A 12,399-nucleotide genomic window follows, 5' to 3' on the forward strand; every position below is an offset into this window, starting at 1 on the left:
ATCATGTTTGAAAAGATTGAATCAGTAAAAATGAGTGTTCTTAGAAAGTGTTTCCATAAGTCATCTGCACTGTGTTTGGTATGAAAACTTTTGTAATTATTCAAATATTATTTTAAATCTTTATGCTTTATGTTATCAGAACCACTAAAAGTATTGTCTTGAATGTATGTGTGTGTATAACCATATTTTATATATATATACTATAATATATATACAGACATATAATATAAAAAAACTATATATATTCCATAGTTATGTATCTATAAAATAAAACATTCTCTCTCATAAAAAAAAATCCATTTTTTCTGACTTTTGAGAATTTAATTATAATGAGTCCTATTTGGATTCAACCTATTTGGGATCTTTTGGGCCTCATGGATCTGGATGTCCATTTTTCTCCCCAGGTTCAGGAAGTTTTCAGCCATTATTGCTTTAAATATACTTTCGGTCCCTTTCTCTTTCTCCTTACCTTCCTGGATTCCCGTAATGCAAATATTGTTTCTTTTCACTGTGTCCCATAATTCCCAAAGGATTTCTTCACTTTTAAAAAATGCTTTTTGCTCCTCTGACTGGGTAATTTTGACTGTCCTATCTTGCAGACCTTCCCTCTTCTGCATGGTCAAGTCTACTTATGAAACTACTGAATTCTTCAGTTCAGTTATCGCATTTTTCAACTCCAGGATTTCTGTTTGGTTTTTTGTTTTGTTTGGGTTTGTTCTTTTTTTTTTTGATAGTTGCTATTTCTTTATCATATTTCTCATTTTGTTCATGCATTGTTTTCCTAATTTCATTTAGTGTCTGTTCATGTTTTCTTGTAGTTTACTAAACTTGCTTAAGAGAATTATTCTGAATTCTTTGTCTGACAGTTCACAGATCCCCATTTTTTAGTTATTTGTTTCCTTTGGTGGTGTCATATTGACCTGATTTTTTGTGATCCTTGATTCCTTACATTGGCATCTGCACATTTGGGCATTTGGGTTCTTCTTCCAGACTTTACAAGTTTGCTTTGGCAAAGACAGTTTTTGACCAGTCAGCTTAGTTTAAATTTCTGGGTGTGTCTGCTGGTAATGTCCTTGGGCAGGTGGGGCCTGCTATTATGGTCTATTCTGAGGCAAAGCAACAATTCAAACTCTAATGACAAGGATGAGGATTGTGGCACTGCCTGGGAACAGTTGGATGGGACTGCTGGCTTGGTTTCCTACGCAAGTAAGGCTATAGGATGGGCTCCATGGTTGCCTGGATTCTCTGGTAAGGCTTACTAGAAGGTTGGGACTAGGTACTACATACAGTAGTAGATGGGGCTACAAATTAGCTTCCTTGTCCTGGCAGGACAGCACGATGAGACCCAGGGCCTGGGTTCGCCCTCATTATTTGGGGATTCAAATAGTATGCACTGATTCCTTGGTCAGGTGAGGCCACAAGTTTTGCTCTGCAGACTGGGAAAGCCATAAGCTCTGCTTTCTGTTCCAGTACCACTGTACATAAGGCTGATGGATGGGCTATTTCTGTGTGCTCCAGTTCTGTTCCCTGTCCAGACAAGATGAAGGCTGTATTCAGCAATGAGTAGAGCTATGAATTAGATTCCTTGTCCAGGCACAGCAGGACAAGCAACTCTAAATCCAGTAAAGCTGTTTGTTGTCTTAACTGAAGCTGACCTACATTACAAGTTCCCTAACTGAACAGGGCCACTGGCTTTGCTCTGCAAACTCTTGGCTCTGCTCACCTCTTGGTTCGTGTGCCACTGGACCACATAGCTTCCTGGAATTGTCTCCAGCCCTTCTGGTCAGATGGGGTCACAAGACAATCTTCACAGCAGGTGGGGCTGTGATTCAGCTCCTTGCCTGGATGTGGGCAAACCAGGCTCCAACGCTGGCAAAACTCCTCATTTGAGGATCTGAATCAAGTAGATCTATAGCCTACCTAGATCTCTGGTCAGAATGTACCTCCAACTAGATTTTTCAGATAAGTAAAGCCTCTGGTTAGGATTACTACTTGGGAACTGCAGGAATGAACTTGGTCTGCCAAGATCTGTGTGGTGGTCACTGCAAACACCTCCCTGCATCTCCATCACTGTCAGATTTCCAGTGGTCCAGCCCCACACATCCCCAAGCAATCCCTGAGGGGCGAGATCAGAGTAGGGGCTCCTGCAACGTTACCCACAATGCTGGGAGAGCTGGTTTTCCTCTGGGTTCTCTTTTCCCCCTGGAGGAACCAGAGGCTCAGGAGAGACCTCTCTGTGTGTTGCTGTGCTGGCCTGGGAAAAGGGCAATGCAGTCAATGTGTAGCCACTTCTCTTACCTTCTAATGCAGTTTCTCTTGGTCTCTGTGTTGTTGGGGGCGGGGGCGGGGGGTGGTGCTTCAGCCTCACCCCCACGTTCTAGGATTCTCTCAGTAGTGTCTTGTCCTTGAATAGTAGTTAATTTTCTCCTTGTGAAGAGGAGGGAAGCCAGGAAAATTCTGTGTCACCGCCTTGGTGATGTCACTCCAAATGAAGGATTTTTGAGATGGGGAGATTATCCTGGATTATTTGCATGGGCCCTAAATGCAATCACAACTGTCTTTATAAGAGAGAAGTAGAGGAGATTACACAGAAGAAGAAGAGGAGAAGGCAGAGTGACCACAGAGGCAGAAACTGGAGTGATGCAACCACAAGACAAGGATTGCTGGCAGCTACCAGAAGCAGGAAGACACAAGGAACCGAGTCTCCCTTGGGCCCCCAGAGGGAGCATGGCCCCACTGGCACTTTGGTTTCACTCAGTGATAATGATTTTGGACTTCTGCTCTGGCCTCCAGAATTGTGAGAGAATAACTTTCTGTTGTTTTAAGCCACCAGCTTGTAATAATTTGCTACATCAGCCACAGGAAAGTAATATAATACCCAAATGACATTGGAAAGACTAAATCACAAACACACTAAAAATTTGATAATACATCACTGGATTATATCATTTTCACATAGAAAAAAAGAGAGTTACTTCCCTTGAGAAGTACCTTGAAAAGTATTTGGATTGACCTTAGAAAGCTGAATATTATGACTTCCCAGATTTTGTTTACTCCATGTGCAGACAATTTTACAGTCATTCTTTCCAAACTCCCCATTTAAAGTGCCACTATTACAGATTTGACTGATGTTAAAATGTTAGAACTGACGAAATAAATGAGTGCTAATAAAACAGTGAAGTGTTCTGGCATCAAGTTACTGAAGCAACACAATGGTTTATAACACCATGATGAAACCAAATAATTGGATACTGTGATGAATTTGAGGTATTACAGTTTTAATGGTGTTAGGCTTATGATAAGTGTTAAACAGTAATGCCATGTTCCTTTTGTTCATAGGCTCAGTGGGATGGCTTGACTGGGCGTATCACCTTCAATAAAACCGATGGCTTGAGGAAGGATTTTGACCTGGACATTATTAGCCTCAAAGAGGAAGGAACTGAAAAGGTAACCTCCTCAATAATAAATTTGAAAAAAGCACTGCTCATACATTTTTACTTGCACAAACAAGTAGGGGAATGATAAAGTGATTCTCTCAGCATGTTCATTTACGTCCAGTTTTCTAGATCTCTCTCCCTGATATGCAGGTAGATGTTGATGTGCTAGATTCTTAAATTGTGTGTGCTATTAATAGCAGTGCTAGTGGTTATATAGTGCTTCGTTTATATACAAGTATCATTATATTATCACATATATATAACCTTAGGGGTGGATGTCATTAGCCTCATTTCTCAAAGGTTTTAAGAAATTGAGTTTAGACTTGGGAAGTCAGAAGCTGTCGATGATTTATATTTGGAATGGCATCCAAGGGTTACTTAGAAATGAATTTTAATTTTACTCCATTTTGAGACTGGTGACAGAGGGACAAAATTAAGTAGGATAGAAAAGGCTTACTGAAGCAAACTAACTTTGCATCCCTAATTTTAGGAGGACATATGCCAAAAAATGGATTTTAATGTTGAGTTCTTATTTTAGGCTTATTTAGTTATAATTCTCAACCTCTCAATGATTTGAGTTCCATTCTTGTTACTATTTAGAGCAATGCAAATGTAAGCTATTTAATTAATAATAATAAAATAATTTGCCTCCTCTTTATTATACCAATTTTCGTATTCACAGCTATGCATTGGGATAATTAACACTTATAGTGTGAAGACTTTGCCCTTTAAAACCTTAAAAAAAAAGATTTTGAAGCCCCCAGAACAACTATCTGAACACCAAAATTCTATAAGCCAACATTTTTTTCACTATAGGGGACAAAAAGCTTAATGTAAAAGAATGGCTTTGGGAACAATCAGTTTTACTTAGTTGAAATATTTCCATGATTTTTAAAATGAGATAAGGTTTCTATTTCTGTTTTGTTGCTTTTGTTAACTGAGACACATTTTTTTAAGGTCTTAACTATACCTCACCCCCAAATAGCTTAATTAAAATAAACAAAGATTAATTAGGCTGAATGTAAAAGGTGACCACCAGTGCTGAAATGTCTGAGGAAAATATTAGTTCACAGCTTTGAGAGTTCACACTAGTCACGCAGATTTCCCCTTTTAAAAATGCCCTCTCTCTTCATCTCCTCTCTTCCTCTCTCTCTCTGTGTCTCTGTCTCTCTGCCTCTCTCTTCCTCTCTCTGTCTCTCTGTCTCTCTCTCAGGCTTCTTCACTCTGATTTCCTTGTCTGTTAGGTTAACATGCTCTGACAGAGCACAAGGCATCAACCTAGCCTCCATAATGGATGTGGAATTTGGGCTACAGGGAACACAAGGAAAGAAAATAATATTGTTATGGACTAAAAGCCTATAATGATTTTTTTAAAGAAAATGTCTGCTTCTTTATACATGCTTCTCTCTCCCTCTCCACTCCGTTTAATGTACAGAGCTGAAGAGGGAACAAAACCTGTTAAAGAAACATCTTTTTGGCTCAGATGTGTGAGGACATAGATGAAGCTATTGTTATGCTCTTCCAGCTATTTATACACGTCAATATTATGCACATTCTATTGGTGTTTTTCCAACAAAAGCAAAATCGAATTAGATGAAAGTGTTTTCTCAATTTGTTTCTTTATCTCTTCGTTGTTTGCAATAACATTTCTTTCTTCAGGTGACTTGGGCTCAATTCCTGAGAAGGCTGATTGAACCTTAAAGCAATGGGGGAAGCCAACCTATCCTTCTCAGGCGTCAAGGGAAGAAATGGCCAATCTTTTCATGTCAGCCTTTTGCAGGGTCCATAGGGAAAGTTGTTAGAAAAAGCCTATTTTCTCATTGGTCGATTGACTAATCTGGTTATAAATGCCTTTAACACGTCTTCTTAAGGAATGATGAAGACCTTTTAATTCTGCAGCATAGATGTGCATATTCAAAAGAACTTTAAGACATTTATTTGGTGTGCAAAAGGAAAAGTGAAAATCAGGTTGCACCACCTAGTAGAAGTAACTTCTGTGGGACCCAGTACTTGGTTCATCGTTTTACTGTACCAGTTCTCAGGCTTTATATTGAATTAAGATGCAAGATTCCCAATAATGGGTGGGGAATGTAATGCTGTGAACACTTAATCACCATGATACCTTTTGGCTTCCATGCTCCATTTTAATTAAGTGCTATTTTTATTTTTCCCTCTGAAAACCAAGGTTGCTGGCAAAGTGTCTAAACACTTATATAAAGTGTGGAAGAAGGTTTGTACACAGACAAAAACTGCAGGAAATCTGGGGGTGGAGTGGGAAATACCAAAGGAAAAACCTGCATCCTTCCAGTTTTCCCAGACCAGTAGCTCTCCAATTGCAGTTTAGAGGCGATATTCCATATAAAAGGAGAATGGGGATGATTGAATATGTTGTCTCTCAACAACATTGCCTGTGAATTGAAACAGGCTTGAGATGGATTAAATAATGATGGATTAAATATTTCCCCCTAGATTATTTTTGTTTCTCCCGGGTAGGATCTGTCCCTGTTAGGACTGAAAGCAGGTAACTGCAACAGAAGCAAACACTGGGTCATTGATATTCTTTCTCGAATCACTAAATATTTTTCCCTAAAGGGCATAAAAACAGTAGATTTGATCCATCAGACTAGTCAGATAGGCTAAGGCTCAGAAGGGCTGGGACATCTCCTTCAATGTCACCACCACAAAATACGAGCCATTTTTAGAAATTCCGTTTTCTTATGTACTATCTTTTTTTATGCAGTAAAGCAAAAATTGTCAGTGCATATTGTTTTGCAATTTGTTTTAGAACCCCAGTTTCCAGAGGACAAAAACATTAGAGGTTTTGTAAGGGAAATGAGATTATCTTGTAAATCATAACACCTAGTATCATGTTGTCAAAGAATGTGCACAGATTTATTACAGAAGCAAATGTTAGACATTACAAACATTCAGATCAGGAAAATGCCCTAGTGATATGCAAACATTGTCTTTCATTCTCTCTCTAAAACCACTTGCTAAACTATTTGTTGATTGACAGATGGACCTTAAATTACTGTTCAACTTGAACAGTTTTGTCAGGTTCACTTTCGTCTTTTGAATTATCAGTTAAGTCATAGAAAGTGTAAACAGTTTCTCCCTGTAGTCAAAAACCTTGTCTCCCTTTTGGTAGTACTCAGATGAGCTCCAAAATGTCCTGCTTTTAAGTTTAAAAAAAAAAGTTTAAAAACGGGGTTAATAACCTTGTTTTAATCTTCAGTGAATCAGGCTACCAAAGGCACAGGGAAGGCAATCCCATCTCTTCTCTGCTAATAAGTAGATGAACCTAACTGGCACCCAGAAAGAAGCTTATTAACACTAATCCAGCTTGAGACTCCAGGCACTTTATGCAATGTTGAATTAATTCAAACCAAATATCCTAGGGAATGAAATCTAAGCCCTGAAATTTTACTCAGAGGAGGGGAATGTCCTTTATTTGTCACTAAACTGCAATAATCGCCCCCACTTCCCAGGGTTGCACTTCTTGGCTTTCCTCCTACCTCCATGCCGTTGTGCCTCTTCCTTCCTGCTGACCTACCGTTGCCCACTTTGCAAGTTGTATACACTGTGATGTGGTGTTTTGTGTTATGCCTGCTCATCAACAATTTACAGTAACCTGAGTGCTAGCACATGAGACCTATTGAGACCCAACAAACACACTGGCCTTTCCCTACAAGACTCCATCTTACAAGAGAAGGATTCACCTCCATTGTCTTCAAATTCCAAAAGCCCTTCTCTGCGCTCTGACGTTTTTCAGTAGAGAAGAGTCTGCCTGAAATTCTTTCCAAAAGGCGGATATAACAGTCTTTACAAAACCCATCACTAAAAATATGTGTCCATAAAGCTCATGATACACAAAACAGATACACTTTTTATCCCCTAGGTGCTCGGTTATTTCACTCCGCAATTTTGGATTTTGAGTTTATGTGAATCACATACCAGGTTTGGGAGATAGATATTAGTCACTCTCTGAGCATCCTTTTGTTGCATTACTTCTTTTAAAAAAGTTTGCTTAATGGCATTTGGGCACTCATTTTCAAATGCTTCCCTCTGTTGTCTGAGATAATAAATGGCTGCTCCCTCATGCCAGTTTACAAAGTGAAAGAAGGCAGGGCCAGACAATTTCGCTTTTGAGCCTTCCTCCCAACAAATAATTGGTCCACTGTCCACTACTTCTCACTGGTGAATTGCTGCTGACTGCTTTTGCTACAGTTTGAAAACTGAGGTTCTGCTTCCTGGAAGCCCTCCTCCAAGGTTGGAGAAGAGGACTGAAATGCTAAACACCCTGGCATCTGGGTAACTTAACTGTGTCCCTCTGCCTAATACACATGAATCATGGAATCTTGCTTTTTCAGAAAGAGACATTCATTCACGTGTTCATTTACTTCAATTAACGGGTAAAGTCAGTGGACAGCTTAGGTTTAAAAGACACACACATGCATGCACGCACGCACAAACACACACACGCACTCACACACACACACACGCACTCTACTGCTTTGGTGATTAAAAGGTTTGAAAATAGAAGACTGAGGTCATTTAAACTCCATATGTACTCCAAACTGTCCACTTCCCAGGAATAGCTTGATCGTTACTATACTTTAAAACTCTTTTAGTCTAGATTTGAGGAAACTTCTGTTACACAGATAGTAGGAAAAAATAATCTCCTTTTTCTTATTTTATGGAGGAAAGTTTACACTGAATGGGACTTTGGGAATCATTTGATTAGAACTACATCAGCAATGATATCTGACCTTCCACACTTTTAGTGAGGTTAATAAAAGAAAAAAAGCCAGATGTTAAGCTGTGGGGTGTATTTGTCTACAATTTCAAGTTTGTATTTTAAAAGGGAGTGATGTTGCAAGGCCATTCAACACTGCCATTTGCAAATATTAGTATAGGTCCTTTAAACACTTGACATTAATAGAAATAAGAGTTACAGAGAACACATTTCATTACTTAACAAATTGGTTAAAAACACAGTTATTTTCTCCACCTTTCAATACTTAATTAAAAATTAGGTTCCATTCTCCCCAGTGCCTAAGTCAAGCTTTAATTAAAAGCACAGCCAGGGCCCAATTTAGACACAGTCTTCATAGAGTTAGAAGTCAACTGTTCACAACCTAAAGCATAGCTTTGGATGAAAACCAATAGATTCCCAGTTGTGGTTAGCCTGAGATACGTTTCCTGGAAGCGAGGGCCCCTGCCCCCAAAAAGTGAGAGTAGGGGCGGAGGTTAGAAGAGAGGAAAGAAAATATTGTCCCCCTTTCTTGGGTTTAAAGCCAGACAAAGAAAAGATTCTTTAATCAGCAGACATGTGTTGTGTGCATTCTAAGTGATGAACATCACTCTTGATCCTGGAAAGACTGAATGGTTATTAAAGGTGTTAACCTACAGCTTAATCCTACCTCTAATACCCTCTCTATAGACAGGATGGAATACTTTCAAAAGCAAAAACTACCCCAAACCCCCATTTATCTAGACCTGTCTCCTATGTCACCAACCAACTAGCTCTAATTAAGTATAGAAAGAAGACAGTGAAACTGAAATAGTTCGCACCGATGTGTGAATGTGTGATACAGTACTTGCAACTTCCTCAAAGAATTTATATTTCTAAAAAGAATACTTGTCAAGCTAAATGAATTATCAGCTGCTGTATTTAGGCAGTAAATCAAAGTAAATAAATAAAAACGGAAAGAAGCCTAACATTCCCACAGGTAAAACTTTATTTAAATATCAGGAAAGCTCTAATGTCTCCATTTCACTGGTGAGGAAATTGAGCCACAGCAGGGTTAATTAACTTGCCCACGGTCACATTGCTGGTAAATTGCAAAATTAGAATCTGGACAAGAGTATATCTGGAAAGCTCATACTCTGTCCAGCTAGCCAGTGTCCTCCCATTGGAAGAGTATATTTAGAGATCAAGCATAGGTCCACCCTGTCCATCCCAGAGTATGTCCAAGTGTTGGTGTTCCTAAACTGACCCTGTTTTTCATAGTTCCTTTACTTTATCAGCTTATAGATTTCAAAAAAGAATTTCACTAACAATTCCAAGTTCTTTCATAACAGGACAAGCTTAAAGAAATTACTGAGGCAGTCATTCAGATGTCCTTCGTTAATGTTTGTGCAGCACTTATACCAACACTTTCACATGCATCTACTCATTTGATATGCTCAGCATCCCTATAAAATATTTTATAGTTAGAGAACGAAAGCTCAGAAAGTTTAGTATCTTGTCCGATATCACACCGCAACCAGGTTTGCATCCCATCTCACTAGGCTGGCAGTAAACGTCTACAGAAGGCTTCAAAGAGCTCGATTCTCTGAGGCTCTTTTCCTAGGTTGCCCCCAGAGGCAAAACAAATCAATATACTTCTACAAGGTCTTATAACCCAGGAATGACTTTGCCACTAGAGGAAATTTGGCTTATTATTTCTTAAAAGAACAATGGGCTTCACTGACTGCCAATCACAATGATTACTTCTGTGATAGATAAAAAGATCAATAAGCAATAAAAGTGAATACTTTCACTGAAGGCATTCATGGTCAAGTGAACAAAGAAGACAGGTAAACAGATGATAATAACAGAAGAAGGTCCAGAACAGAGGTACAAGGAAGGTATGAACAGAGTACTACTAGTTTTCACAAGAGGCAACCCGATCCAGCACTGACTCCTCCAGTAAGATAGGCCTAGAACTTAGTTTACTGCTCATCCACACTTTTTCTTCCATTTACGTTTCCCTTTTAGATGCCTGATCTCTCCACTATCCATCCTGCCTCCTCCATCCCATTTCTTATAAATTTTAAAGGCATTGATAGTAATACTTTGGTAACACAAGGTCTGTATCAATAAAATGTAAGCTCCACAAGACCAGAAATTTTTATCTCTTTTGTTCACTGCTAGGCCCTCCAAGGCCTAGAAGAATCCCTGTCATATAAGTAGCTGTTCAACAAATACATATTGGAAGAAATCCAATACTCATTTAAAAATTCTTAATTTAAAACAGAACATTGAACTTAATAAATTAAAAACAAAAGGACCTCCCCCTACTCCACCCCACATAGCACAAATTTTCTGTTCCATCTATACACTCATTCTTCCATTGTTTTGTTTTCCCACATTTAGTAGCTTCCACTGTGATGCCCTGTTGTCCTCTTCCCAGAATATGAGCTTTTGTGCCTATTCCTGGTGTACCAGGGACCTCTCTTTAGCATAAATTCCATCACTGACTGCCAGCAGCCTCTGATGTAATGTGTTCTGTGTAGATTGGGATTTGGAACTCCAACAGTGGGCTTAACATGACAGACGGCAACAAAGACAGGTCCAAAAATATCACCGATTCACTCGCCAACCGAACGCTCATCGTCACCACAATTCTGGTAAGTTGACTATGTGGAATTCAGGGCATCTTATCCAGACTCTTACTCTAGACCTTGAAGGATTCCTCAACTATCCTTTTCATGCCAACAACTCTCTCTGTAAACGTCTATGTTTAATTGGAACACTAGAAGCATATGTTTGTGTGTACCTATAATAGATTGAATTATCAGCTTCCAACATTGTTCTGAAGATTTCCTACCTCCAATCCATTCTCATCTCTGTTTTGCTCCACTCTCTAGCCCCACCCAGCTGGTCTCCCTTGCTCTCTGGCTGCTGGTTGGTTTCAACCAAGGGGAGACTAAGACCAGGGAAGTGGAGGAAGAGACCCAAGGAGATTTCTTCTTCTGTTTCCCAACAGTATTGTCAGAACTTCTGTCCTTCACAGCCATAGCTTCTATCCTGTCAATGATCCTGCCTCCATACGCTAACTGCACTGGACTCCTGGAACACTCTTTCCTCCCTCTCTGCCTCAGCCCTAGCTTCCTAATTATGCTGCTCCCTGGGTGTCTATATCCCACTGCAATTCTCACCACCATCCCTGTTGCCTCCCTTTGTCTTGCTCATTCTTTTGTAAATAGCCCCTTTATTAACTGCTCTTCAAAAGCCCAGGTAAAAGTACCTCCTACTCTGTGTTGGAACCCCTGTCATGCCCCCATCTAGCAACTGTGCATTCACAAGTTGTTCGTTCTCCCTCTTTGCTCTATCCTAATCCAAGAAGTAAAGGGAGTGGCCACCTCTAAAATCTTCACTTTTGGACCTTCCTGTTTTGATTTAGTCCATGATGTCAGGCCAATTTATTTCTGAAACAGTTAGCTTCAGAGAATTATTCATCCAAAATGAAAACCGTTTTGTTTTCCTGGTGTCTACTTTCTCTGAAACTTTCTCATGGAAATACAGAGTTTTCTACTTCTATCAGTTTGTCTGAGGATAAGCCTAAACATAAAGGACAGATCAGTAATGTAGTAACTATTATGATTGTATAAAATAAAATACATTTTTATTTATTCAAATGAGAATAAATAAGTAATAAATAAAAATAAATTTTTATTTATTCAAATTAATTAATAAGATTATAGATACGCAGACTTAAGGAAATGTCCATTATTCATAGGATAGGGGATTTATCACATAAGCATATAAACAAAGAATTTACCAGATGTGAGCTCTAAGATGCATTCAAATAAGAAAGTGGAACCGATGATAAAAGAAGACACTGAAATGGCCTTTGAATAGGATATCCTGAATGAAACCAAGAAAAAATAGGTAAGTAATAAGGGAATAGTGAAGTTGAGATGCAATTTAGCTGAGAAATGAGAAAATTAAAATATTCAGAGTATTTAGTAGACAGGAAGTTTGAAGAACAAGGGAATATATTTGCTGATTTATATTTCCCTTTTGTAAGTAGGTGAAGCTCATAGATAAAAGCCAGGAGGGAGGGTGGGTCTAGCACTAGAAGCTTGGGTGTGGGCACAGCTGCATGCCAGACATCCAGACATCAGATTGTCCCTTGCCTTCTCTGCCAGACCTAAAGTTCAAAAATGATTGTGTCTCTATGACACCATTCAC

At 39.1% G+C, this 12,399-nt stretch overlaps 1 protein-coding gene across 1 annotated transcript in view; it reads left to right on the plus strand.

Annotated features, from left to right (window-relative positions):
• Positions 1 to 1,143: 1,143 nt before the first annotated feature.
• The window catches only part of LOC111172720 (glutamate receptor ionotropic, kainate 1), a 42,522-nt gene continuing 31,266 nt past the window's right edge, over positions 1,144 to 12,399 (plus strand). Inside the window, exons 1-3 of the mRNA XM_089909879.1 lie at positions 1,144 to 1,206; positions 3,340 to 3,447; positions 10,719 to 10,832. Coding sequence (XP_089766005.1) covers positions 1,144 to 1,206; positions 3,340 to 3,447; positions 10,719 to 10,832 — 285 coding nt within the window. The remainder of the gene's footprint in view (positions 1,207 to 3,339; positions 3,448 to 10,718; positions 10,833 to 12,399) is intronic.

The sequence above is a fragment of the Delphinapterus leucas genome, chromosome 4, assembly GCF_059928025.1.
Source record: "Delphinapterus leucas isolate spDelLeu-1000000601 "Yukka" chromosome 4, BTC_Dleu_Yukka2, whole genome shotgun sequence".
NCBI lineage: Eukaryota > Metazoa > Chordata > Mammalia > Artiodactyla > Monodontidae > Delphinapterus > Delphinapterus leucas.